Below are 12,981 nucleotides of genomic sequence, written 5' to 3'. Positions count from 1 at the left end.
ATATGATTTGGGTCTTTGATCTCCTCACTGGCCCCAGACAGGAGTTGGTATGAGCCAGGGGAGGTTAAGATGGTCCTGATCGACCTAGTGAGTGAGGACAGGAGCTAGTGACACCTGATGGTCAGCTGCAGGAAGATGGGAGAAGGAAAAAAGAAGATATAAAAAGTCTGGAACCAGTGTGCTCACCTGTCTAGTAAACACATAGGGAAAGGTGGGCATAAAAAGGACAACTGCAGATGACAAAAAAGGAGAAAATGTGGGGGGTACAGTATGGAGGAGGAGCAAGACTAAGACAGAACAGGGCAAAAGAGGGCACGAAGAACAGTGAGGAAAGGGATATCAGGACTTATAAGGGGATTAGTAAGACTTTTTTTTTAGTGAGCTGAGTGAATGACAGACAGGCTACAGATTCCATCTTATAAGAGACTAGACATAGATATTGCAAGCACTCAAGAGTAGGAAGGAAGAAGACAGGTCATTCCATCTAGCTCAAGAGGAGAAAAGATGGAACAGGGAAGTACTGGAGGGCAGAAAGTTCCCATGAAGTAGCAGGAAAGGATACTGGGGAAAATATAACATTTACTACATCAGAAATGCAACACACAGAGCTACTACAAGAGATGAAAGTGAAGATAAGGGCATTAAAGAAATTATACCTGAAACTGTACATAAAGACAGATGTTGATCATTGGTGGCATGGTTGCTGTATTTTGAAAGGAACTGATGACCAAGGCCAGGAAATCAAAAAAGTGAGGAGGGCTTGTGGGTAACATAGTAGGAGAGAATCAAAAGCATTTATGAAAAATAGCCAACACTGATGCACCAAATCAGGATGGAAGGGAAATTTTAAAAGGGGTTTCAAGGACGAGAGTAAGAATCCAGGGTAGATCTGACAGAGTTGATAGGTTAGGGACAGTGTCAAAAAATCTAATTGAAAAAGCCAATAAAAATGCAAGAAGCACTACAATAAGCAAAGATGAAAAGAACAGCTAAAACTCTGCATGTAGAGGGAATGCTGCCATTGCACATGGACAGAACTTCACAAACAGGCAAAGGAATGCACATCTCAGAGGCCAACTGTTTGTCTAGCAAGCAGGACTTGGTTTCATTCAGAAAGGGAAATACAGTGGTGGGTAGAATCAATAGAAAGGACTCACAGCGGATATTTGACCATCAACTTTAGGCCCCAGATAAGAAAGGAAAACACAAGGACCTGGTAATGGAGTAAAGCATTATGAAAGTCACAGGACAGGAAAGTGAAATAAAGGAGGAAGTCCTGAACATCTTGCAGGACAACCTGTTAGAAAAAAAAAGCCCATGCCAGAGTGATCGGACGGAGTCAATGTAACTATTGGGGAGTGGCTTATGCAGAAAGTTGGGCAAGAAAGAAAAAAAAAATCAGTGAGACTAGGATGCTGGAAGAAGAGCTGAAATGAGTTCAGAGGCAAAGGGACAGGCAGGGAGAACAGGAAAGTAGACTGAGGTGAAGAAAGGATAAAATGTGCCAGCTGAAGCACAGAAGTTTTATAGAAACACAGAAAAGTTAAGAATTAAGTATGCAGAGTCAAGGGGACAAACCATGGACATATATGTCCCGAAATCCAAAAGAAAAAAGGTTGCAACATGCAATAAAAAGAGGGCTCCTATTAGGTCATCAAAAATCCAGTTCAGCAAACAGCATTTTCGGTGCACTTGCATTAAACATGCCGTTCGTCGAACTGGTCATAGTGAGATCACAGTGCAGTGAAAATCGGAAAATTTGCCCTTTCCTCACTGTAGTGCGATCTCGGAGTTGGTATATATAATTAGCAGGGAGTGTGGGGGCACAGCCCCCCACAAGAGCAGAATTTGTTGAACTGCATTTTCGATGAAATGCCGTTAGATGAAGGGTTTTTTCGATGACCTAATATAGACCCATAAAAAGAGCATACGGGAAGGTGATAACAAAAGGAAAAGGACTTAAAAGATAACATTTCAGAATTTTAAAGAGAGTGATGTATCAACAGAAGATAAAAAAAAGTGAGCTTCAACTGGCAGAAAATGGGAGCAAGAAGCACAGAATCTGGAAGTAAACATAATGAGGGGAGAGGCAGTAAGGAATTAAAGAGTGGGAGGCAGCTTTTCAGTCCATTACACAGATGCCAAAATCAAAGCTAGAACATCAGCAGAGCTGATGGAAATTATTATTTAGATTAGTAGAGGCAGAACAAACAGGATATGTAACAGAGGGAGTCAGTTTCCAGAGGAAGGCCAGTGCAAGTATTCAAGACAAGGTAAAAAGAGTGGAAACGACAAAAGCTGGCACAGTCCTGTCTGAGATCAGACAAGTCCCCTGACACTGTATAGATGTCCTATCTGTACCAAGTGATGGATGAGATTGGCACAGGTCCAGTAGGGTCATTGCACTACTGGATATTGACAAAATGGAGGCTGTTGTGGCAGATTCAAGTAGAAAGGGGAACAGAAAACAGTAATGGTATACCTGAAGGGAGGAAAAATGGGAAGAATGGAATGTTTCAATGAATATTTATTTGATATATGTTGACCGGGTTTGTTTGACTGAGCTGAAGCCCTTTTTTAACAGAGGCCCGGGGAGAAAAGCTCCACAAATAAGTATAAACAAGTACAATGCAAACAATATCACGTGAATATTTAAAATAAAAGAAAAATCATATGTAATATATGGTAACATCTCAAAGTATTTACAATCAACATAATAAAAGTTTTCAGGTACAATACTTATAGAGAGTGGGACTCTGGTTCAATTAATAGCTGATTTGGTAGTAGAGTATAAATGTAATAAAGACCTAGTTATGTCAAAGCTGATACACAGAAGAAGAGCAGATAGGAGAAGGAAAATGTTAGGAGAGAAAGAGTTGAAAGAATCCAAGTGAAGCAAGGCGCAAATTACCTATAATTTCAAGTATGGGAAATGCTAGAAAGGACAAGGGATCAAACTACAGAAAACTGGTAGGAGGAGGTGAACAGACAACTCAAAAATGGAAGGTAAAGTCAGGGATGCTATGAGCAAGGTCTAGGGGGTATAAATTGTGAACTACTTGTCATGTTATTACTTGTTCCAGGAGACAAACAGTACAAAAAATGCAAGGACTGGCCTAGACAGCTATATGGTGAGGCATGCCACCAAAAGCAGCCAAGCACAAAACAAGGGCTGTGAGAAGTCGAAATGGATGCGAGCTCACCAAGTGCAAAGGTCTTCAGCATCAACCAATAGACCAGGATAAGGCAAGACAGATTCTGCTTTGCAATGAATCTGTGTGGCCTACGGGAGAAAGGAAGATTAGGACAAGTCACTGCTATGTTGCGAATCTGTGAGGGCATACAGAACAATTTTACTACAGAAAGGAAGAAGCCTAGTACACCAATTCTCAGACAAGCTGATAAGTCTGATGCCAAGGAAACCATCCAGTCTAGGAAGCTATCAAGAACTAAAACAGTAGGAAAATTTGTGGTGGGCGATACCAGGGATGCAAGGGGAGACTGGTTCACACACTTTGGGACTGGAAATAAAAAGATGCACAGAAGGCAAAGCAACTGAAGGACATAAGGAAACACAAACTTGATATGAAAGACTGCATGTTATTAGGGTACAAGAAAGATGGGAGGAAAGAAAAGGGGTGGATCAAAGAATAAGTATCAGGAGGAAGTACCTGACAAGGTACGGGAGAGAACTACTTAAGGGGTGGCAGCCTGGATTCTCAGTAGCAAATGGAAAATGTGGCAAGGAACAATGGCATAATAAGACTTCTGTAATAGAACATCTTCAAAATAGAGGGAGAATATTGCATCACAAGTCTGAAAACTAAATAAGAAGATGCCAAAGGTAAAAATATGAACTGGGTAAAAATATGAACTGGGATAATACCATCAAGATGTGCCAGAAATTTAGACAGCTACGCCCAATATGGGTACTTCACAGACAGTATCACACACAAAGTAAACTTTGTAAAGAAAACGAGGAAAATGAAAGGTGGTGCAGATGTAAGGCCAAGAAATCAGGGATACATATTTTCAGAGCGTGGAACAGTTAGGAATATGTGGAACTGAGCAATTGAAGAGTGAAGCAAAATATGTGGTAAGGAGATATCGAACAGCTGGAAGATTTGTGTTAGGTTTGAATTGAGGATGTAATTAAGTGTGGAAGGGAAGGAGGACACAATCATGCACAGTACAGTACAGGGGTCAAGTGTCACAGAACCAGGAACTGGAAAAAGGCCAGTGACAACCCCAAAATCCTGATATCCGGAGCAACAACAGTGGCATCATAACCTGAAACTCAAGAAAGGGGGGACAAGAAGTTATGGGAGCAGAAGAGACAGAAGACCACTTCAATGTCAAGTGGAAGAAATGTACTTCTCTGACCAAAGAACAGGAAAGGAACAATGGGTGCCTTACAGTAGGGAAGGACAGGAGTGGAGGGGACAAGGACAGTGGATGCCTGTGATATTACTGAATATACAAAAAGTTCTTGCAGGTAACTGTGCAAAACAGATCAAGAATCCAACAGGTCAATTGGCAATAATGATCGCAGTATACAAACAAATGCAGAAAGTGAAGACAGTTGCCATAGCTGCCTCTTAGAAATTTAAGTGCCCCCTTGAAAGGATGCAAAAGTGAATGCATTGATTTTTGTATCTGTTGTTTTTGAGAAAAAAATAATAATAAAAAAAAAATCCCCACAAAAGTAACAAGAACTATAGAGGCACCAAGCTTGTAAGCAATAGTCAATGAAAATGCAGTGTGCATTTAACAGTGTGTGTGTTCTCCACTGACAGAATTACAACACTTAATGTCAAAACTACAGCAGAGCTGCCAGCATACATATGAAGCTTAAAAATGAAACATGACTAAATAAAAGCACGCAAAAGAAGGAACCTATCACTTCCAACAAGAATGAAAAGTTTACATAATGTTACATTACCCATTTAGGTGGCAGCAGTCAGTTTGAAGACCTGCTAACCAGATTTGAATGAAAATAAATTTTGTAAGAATACTGAAAATGAGCCTGTATTCAGACACATAGGAAACAGACCATGCCTGATCTCCTGCTTGGTGGGATGCAGTGTAAGCTTTTATGCGTTAAGAAACATAGGACATACTCACCATAAAGAATAACCCCTATAGACCACAGATCCACACTGGAATCGTACTGCTTGCTACAGATCATTTCTGGAGCCATGTACAGTGGAGAACCCCTCAGAACATGTTTTTCGTCCCATGGAGACATGTGTTGCGCAAATCCAAAATCTGCAAATAACATCAGTTGACTATCAGTGGTAGTTTGAAATGCATCAAAAAAAGGACAGTCTACATAAAAACTTTCGCAGTCAAATAGATTTAACGAAAAGCAACAGAGAACGCTGTCAGGATGATGCACTTCAAAACTTTAGAGCAGGACTGTTAATCTTACTGTTGTGAGAAAACAGAGAAAGATAAAGCAATTTCTGTTGATGAAACATAATATGGGCAAAGGCATGGACAGCCAAAATACCCCATACAGAACTATGCTTAACAAAATATGGTCTGTTGCAGCTACCACTTTTTCACCATGTACCTGAGTACAAGATCAACAAAATAATGTAACAACTTCACCACAGACAAGCAGGTACACACATACAATGTCATATTCACTTCTAATTCAGTCTGCTGGTCTACTCAATGTACAGCTCAATGCAAGCAAAGATGTTCAGAATGAAAAAATATACCAGCAGTATGACACTGCAACACCAGCTCTACAGTGCCTCACATGTACAATAGCTCTACCTTCAACCATTTAATGTGTCTGCAGTCTATAAGATTGCTAGCAGCAGAAAGACAGCTGCCCCTACAAAAGCGCTATTTTACAACTAACTTTCTTATTTTTTGTATAACCTACGTTTCATAGGCATATTCCACATGTTGAAGTAGAAGTATGGGCAGTTTCACGCAGCTGCAAATCATCCATCTTGTTATACAGCATTTTCCTTACAGAATGCAATAATATTAGGAAAGAATGTCCCCATTTATGAATTGCTTCCTTTTCTTTTCAGAGGAGCATTTTCTCTCCATAGTCAAAAAGGTCATCACATCCAAAAGTGATGCAATAACAATGCAAAAAAAATAAAAGAAATACATAAATAACTTCAAGTCGCCTCCACCTATATTTCTTGGTCTGGGCATAAACTAATTAACAGATCAAGTGTTATGAGTTAATTGTGCAGAAAACAGGGACAACAGTTTCCCCTCAGAGCTACTATAGCTCGTCTGCTTCTGTCAGTGGGGTCCCATGCAGGTGAAATAGGGCTTACTTAAAAGGTTTTATCAATGCCAATTCTGACATTATGGTTTGTGACAGATGCATCATCTGAGCGTTTGTATAGTCATTGATTCGATTAATAGCATTTGGCTTGTCTTTTTCTTGTAACTTCCATTCAGTATTCATTACTTTTTCACTGCCAAGTCTGATTTTTGCTGGTCTTTGATGTCAATGTGACCCTGATTGCTTTGATCTTAGGCTAATCTTGGTTTATGTTATGCATTTAATTTATACATTTTGATTACTGGATTAGCCCTTACAGGTCACAGCCCATTTGGGACACAGAAAGAAAAGTTCTCAAATTCATAACAGCAAGTATACTGATAAAATCATATTTAAAATCACAAGCATGATGTCAATCATTAATAAAAACGTAGCAACCTCTCTCAAGTAACAAGTAATTCAAAAAATACTGTAACTCTACACAGTAGTAGTACTTGATTACAAAATGTAGGCTTCTCACATCACAAGATTTCAGCATTAAATATCAAACAGTATCACAGTGAATAATCATGTATATATAAAATACTTTAAACATGAAACAATTACACATTTGGTGAAAAAGCATACATAACGACAACAGAACCAAAATCCATACAGATGATATTTACAGCTGTGATATAAAAAAAAAAAAACATGTTCATTAACTATAAAAAAAGAATTACAAGTGACATATCCATTACTGCCTAAATATAATGGCATAGCACATTGTCCTAGATAGCTAAATAGACTATGCAATATGGCTAGGTATGGAATCATAATACTTTGATCTGACTGCCCATTACTTTATGTTCATCATTTTTTAATTTCAATTCTGTGCACTGGATGGTAGTCACATTACTAGAGCAGTAAGCTTGTGGTCTTATGAAGTTTTGCAATGATCAAAAAAAATTCAATGCAGGTTGAAAAGAGAGAGTACACCTGCAGGAATGGTGAACCTAAGGTAGGCACAGCACTGCTTTTTTATTCATAAAATCTTCAAGAATAGGTATCACATACCAAATATACAAGTATATGGTCTCCATTCATTCCTTGAATGTACAGGTTGTCCACAATATTTTTCTTTTTAAGTAGTCAAAAAACATTTGCAGTTGAGTGCAGGAGTTACTAAAAGGAACATCAGATGTTGCTTTCAGTGAGGAGATGCCCATGCAGTAGTAGTAAGTGGGAGGGAGAGAGTATTCATGGCTTAGGATTAGGGCAATGGCTAGGGAAGGGAATAGACTGTCCGTGCATGAAGTGTTTGCCAATCTTATTTAGCGATACTGTCTGGGAAAGGGATTTTTAGTAATGTAATGTGTAAGCTTGGGTTTAGGGGCAGGAGTTAGGCATAGGGTTAGGGTTACCACATTTGAGTAAGGTGGTGCAGGAAGCCGCTCAATTCAATTTTTACAGTAGAAGCTTAACTTAGTTTCCTGAGGTTTAGGTAGACCTCAGAGGAAGGAAGAAAAGCTAATAGACTGATACCGATTATGGGTGATCTGAATCTGCCAAGAGCAGACTAGGGAAACTGAGATCCAGGATGTTGAGACAGTGGGAATGGATCAACGTCTTTGGCCATGAATAATTTAATGGGCTGCTGCAGGACTGTAGCAGAAAGGATAGCATTCTGGGTGTTAAACTAATCAAAGCAGGGGGGTTATGGATGACCAAGTGAAAGCAACATTAGACAGCAGTGAACATGCTTCTGTGAGATTTAGAGTGGAGATGGGAAAGAATATAAAGACAACAACAGTGATGTGGGATTTTGGAGACTGGATTATGCTGGCCTGATGAAGACAAGATCAAAGATGAGCAGGAGACTGGTAGCAAACTGAAAGAATAAACAAGCTATAGGAATCAAGGAGGTTTCTCTGGTGGAATGCTTGGGGGAAGGTTTTTTGTGCTGTTTGTAGCAGAAATGGATGTAATGTGCTATCCATTTGGAAACTGTTAGTTTGGACATGGCCTTGCTCTCTGCTCCTGCAGAGAAGCTGACTAGCAATTGATCAGTTTTTCTAAAATATTTAGTCCTGTCTAGGTAGAAAGGCTGTCTGTGCACATCTTGAGAGTGCAGAATCCTTTCCCCCTTGTTTTGTGGGTTAGGGAAAAAGGTGGGCAAATAAATGGGGTGGTTGAGAGCCATACTGGACACCACTTTTGGCATAAAGGATGGGTTAAGTCCTGAGGGAGACCCTGTCAGCATGGAAAATGATGAATGGCTCTACAGCCGTAAGTGCCTGTAGCTCTGATACTCCTCTAGCTGAAGTGGTAGCCAGAAGCATGGCTGTCATCCAAGAGAGAAATTTTAACTCTGCTGAAGCTCCAGGCTCACAGGGGGGCAGGGCGAGCTTTTCCAACACAAAGTTTAGGTCCCAAGCTGGGGTAGGAGCTCTTCTGGGTGGCCTCAAGTTGTTAGCCCCTCTAAGGAACTGTTTGATGACAAGGTGCGAGAAAAGAGGTGGCTCTGTGCTGAAATGAGCAGAGATGGCAGAGGGATGAATTTTAATAGAAGAGAAGGATAGACCCTTGTGTATTAGGTCTGCTAGGTAATCCAGGATGAGAGGTAGGGTGGGCTGTGCCATTCCGGCTCCCTTATCCTGGATCCAGGTGCAAAACCTTTGCCACTTGTCAGCATAAGACGTTCTAGTGCTGGGGCATCTGGCCAGACGTATAACATCTAGAACTTGTTTGCTTAGACTGGCAGCTTGAGAAGTCAAGGAATAAGCAAGACTGCCAAGACTGAGGGTCTGCAATTGGGGATGCATGAATTCTCCATTCCTCTGGGTCAGAAGTGTTGTGATCTGAGATAGGTGCCATGGTGGCAGAGATAACAGGCTGTGCAGCAGTGGGTACCAGTGCTGCCTTGGCCAGTATAGGGCAATCAAGACTGTCCTCGGTTTTTCTTCCCTTATTTTGAGCAGTACCCTTGAAATGAGTGGTAGAGGGGGAAATGCATAGACCAAGAGGTTTACCCACTGGAAGGCTAGAGCATCCAGTTTCCAGGCCTAGCTGTGAGGTTCCCTGGTGCAAAATTTGCTGAGCTGATGACTGAAGTGGGAGGCAAAGAGGTCTACCTTTAGGGTGCCCTATTTCTGGGTTACAAGGGTGAACGTTCTTTGGTCTAGCTGCCACTTGTGCGGGTCTAGCAGGTTTCTACTTAGGTTGTCTGCCAGAGAGTTTAGAGAGCCTGGCAGGAATTGTGCTAACAGGTGTAGTTGCATGGCTGCGGCCGTGTGCCAAAGGGTCATGGTGAGCTTGCACAGAGGACAAGAGTGAGGCCCTCACTGCTTGCTGACGTACCATGTCTATTTTGATCAGCAGAGGCCCCGAGGACAGTAGGGGTCTGAAAGCTGTCAGGGAATGCTGAACAGCTAACATCTCTTTTTGGTTGATGTGCAGATGTATTTGATTTGGGCTCCATTAGCCCCGAATGCACCTGCCGTCCAGGTGTGCATCCCAGGCATAGTCTGATGCATCTGTGGTGAGGGACTGGGCGGCGTCGGGTAGAGAGAAGGGAAGTCCCTTGTTGTGGTAGCATGCTGCTGCCCACCAAAGAAAATCTTTCCTTAGACAAGGTATCATTGGTAAAAGAGTTTCCAGGTCTTGAGAGCGCTGACACCAAAGGCTTTTTAGGTACCATTGTAGTTTCCTCATATGCAGTCTGACATATGGAATGAGAAGAATGCAAGAAGCCATGAACCCTAGAGCTTGCAGGATTTTCCTTGCAGATAACTGGGTCCTGGTGGCTAGTTGAGAGAAGTAGGTTGTCAGGTAGGTTTGTTTTTCTGGTGTAAGGAATGCCATCTGGGATGCTGTGTCCAGGCTTGCTACCAGGAATAGAATTTTTTGTGTGGGTACTAGTTTTGATTTCTTTTCCTTGATAGTATACCCCAGGGAGGTCAGTAGGTCCTTTACAAAGATCAGGTGCTTCAGCAGCTTTTCCTGACTGTCTGCCCAAATCAGGCAGTCGTCCAAGTATGGGTAAATTTGAATATTTCTTTGCCTGCAAAAAGCAATGGCAGGAGCTAGACATGTTGTGAAAACTCTGGGGACAGTGGATAAGTCAAAGGGAAGCGTAGCGAACTGAAAGTGCAGTGATCCTGCTCTGAAACATAGATATTTCCTGCATGATTCCCTGATTGGGATGTGTAGGTAGGCCTCTTTTAGGTCTAGGGTGGCTAACCAAGCATCCCTGGAAAGCAAAGGAAGAAGCTGCTGGAGAGGGAACATTCTGAATTTTGGTATCACCAGAAAGGTGTTTAGAATGGATAGGTCGAGGATGGGGTGCCATGTGCTCTCTTTTCTGGGTAGCAGGAAGAGTCTGGAGTAGAAACCTTGGCCTGTGTGTTTTGCAGGAACATGCTCTATTGCCCTCATAGAGAGTAGGGAAAGGACTTGCTTTTTGGCCTCTTCCCACTGGTTTGGGGGAAGATCTGGGAACGCCTTTGGGGTTGGCAGAGTGTGAAAATAAAATCTATATCCCTGGGACACTGTGTTGAAGACCCAGTGGTCGTTGGTAATGGTGGCCCAGTTGCTTGCGTGGAAGGAGAGTTTTCCTCCTAGGGTTAAGTGCAGGTGAGCAGAGGGAGGGGGTGGAAGTGTAAAGTCATTGTGAGCTCTTACCATAAGGGGGTGGCTTTGCACTTCCTGGTTTTGAAAAGGAGGAGCTCCATTGCTTAGATCTTTGCATTCCCTGGGGCTGTTGTCTGGGGGGCCTGCTTCCCCTAGGTCTGGGCTGAGCTGACCTGGGGTGGGGGGGCAGGAAAGGACCAGTGTTTGGAGGGGCAATGCCTACTGAATCTCGGTGGCTGGACCTGTAAGAAGTCTGTCTGCACAGATTTAGCTTTTGCTTTCATCATTTTTAGGACCTCTTCTGCCTTGGTGCCAAATAAGTTGTCTTTGTGCAAGGGTGCATCCAATAATTTGGATTTGACATGGTCTGGCAAGGTCTGTTCCTTAAGCCTAGCATGTCTTCTAAGTACAGAACCAGTAACTGCTGCCCTGCAAGATGCTTCGAGGGTGTCAAAACCACACTAAGGTGTGTTTAGTTACTTGACTTGCAGAATGCATTAACTCTTGTAACTCTATTTTCTGCACAAGCAGGGAAAGAAGATATTTTTTGTTTGAGGTGTTCCATGGTATATTGCTGATATTTCAGCATATGGATCTGACAATTTAATGCTCTAATAGCAAGAGTAGCAGAGGTGTATACTTTTTTTTACCCCATCTGTCTAATGCTTGGGAATCCCCATCTGAGGGGGTGGGATTCTTAGGTGAAGTTGCTTTGATTCTTTCCTTTAGGCTCTTGAGAGATGACCTCAGGGTGAGCAGTAGGATTTTTGAAAAGAAATTTGTAAGAGTCAGGGACTCTATAGTACCTGTCAGGTTTCCTGGGAACAGGAGGTAGGGTGCCAGGGGTCAGACTGGATTCCATAAAAACATCATCCACAACAACCAGGACAGGAGGAATGGCCAGAGGTCTGTGCTGTGAAAGATCTAAGAATTGCCTGAGTCGCTTTTTTGACTGAGGATAGTCCTGACATTCCCATTGGAAATGCTCCCTTAAAGTATGTAGGGTTTCCCCAAAGGAAAAGTCCTTGGGTGGAGAAGCTAAAGGGATGGATTCCTCGGCATCAGAATCCTCATAAGCAGAGAGGGGTTGCATATCTTCATATTCAGATGCATCAGAGTCATCAGACTCCTGTTCAGATAAAACTACTGGGGACAAGTTTCTTTCTTTTGGAAGGGGTAGACTGGCTTCCCCTGAAAAGCATTATAAGGTCTTCTGCCATTTTAAACATTTGAAACTGAGGCAAGGAAGCAGGGGGCTGAGCTTGGGTAGTAGTTTTTTTGGGTTTGGTTCGTACCTTGGGCCTTATAAACTCCATAGTTTTCGAAAGAACTGTAGACGCGAAAGAAGTCATCGGCCTGTGTCGAGTATCAGTAATGCGAAGTACTTCCTCGGAAGCTGGTGCCTACTCAGCGGCTTCGGACCCATCCAAGATAGAGACATCCGCAGGATCCTTAGTCGAAGAAGAGTCTCGTGGTATACCAGACTCTGAAAGGGTCTCGGTAGCGGTCTGCGAATCCAAAGAAGTGGGCATTAGGGGCTGCGAAAGCACCTCATTGAGGACCGGAGAAATGACGACTAGCTTAACAGAAGCGTCGTCGGCAGTTTTGGACCTGTGTGGTCTGTCGCTGTCTTTATCCTTACGTTTTTTCAGAGGATCGGTTGTTGGATGGCTTACTGAAGCCATATTGGAAGTCAAGGACTGAGAGCGAAAACATCTAGCTACAATAAGAGCCCAACGATGTATAGTTCTGGTGTTGAACAAAGAACAAAAGTGACAGCGGATGCATTGTGGTCTAGGCCTAAACAAGTGACGCAGTAGGAATGAAAGTCTCGGTGTGGTATTTGCTTTCCACAGGTGAGACAATTCTTAACTATTTCTGATATCGGTTAGAGCAAGAAAAATAGGATCCCCAACAGGGTACTTATCTTTAGAAGACTTCAACTTCAATTCAGAAACGAAAAACTCAGGTAGCGGCCGACTGGCACTCATGCGAACTGCTTCTGCTTCAGGCTCCTCTGCAAGAAAGACTGATGTAATGGCATCGGCTGCCTGTTTTTATACCACTGACGACCTGAAGTCAGTCCTGGAGCGACAGCAACTGATGCAGAA

At 42.4% G+C, this 12,981-nt stretch overlaps 1 protein-coding gene across 1 annotated transcript in view; it reads right to left on the bottom strand.

The window, feature by feature from the left end:
* Positions 1-12,981, bottom strand: part of LOC122806064 (serine/threonine-protein kinase ULK3-like) — a 571,755-nt gene that overhangs the window by 431,894 nt on the left and 126,880 nt on the right. The window contains exon 5 of the mRNA XM_044076303.1: positions 5,125-5,268. Coding sequence (XP_043932238.1) covers positions 5,125-5,268 — 144 coding nt within the window. The remainder of the gene's footprint in view (positions 1-5,124; positions 5,269-12,981) is intronic.

The sequence above is a fragment of the Protopterus annectens genome, chromosome 7.part0 (genome assembly GCF_019279795.1).
Source record: "Protopterus annectens isolate FY-2018-M chromosome 7.part0, PAN1.0, whole genome shotgun sequence".
In the NCBI taxonomy this organism is placed as follows: Eukaryota; Metazoa; Chordata; order Ceratodontiformes; family Protopteridae; genus Protopterus; species Protopterus annectens.
This window is presented reverse-complemented; position numbering and strand designations above follow the sequence as displayed.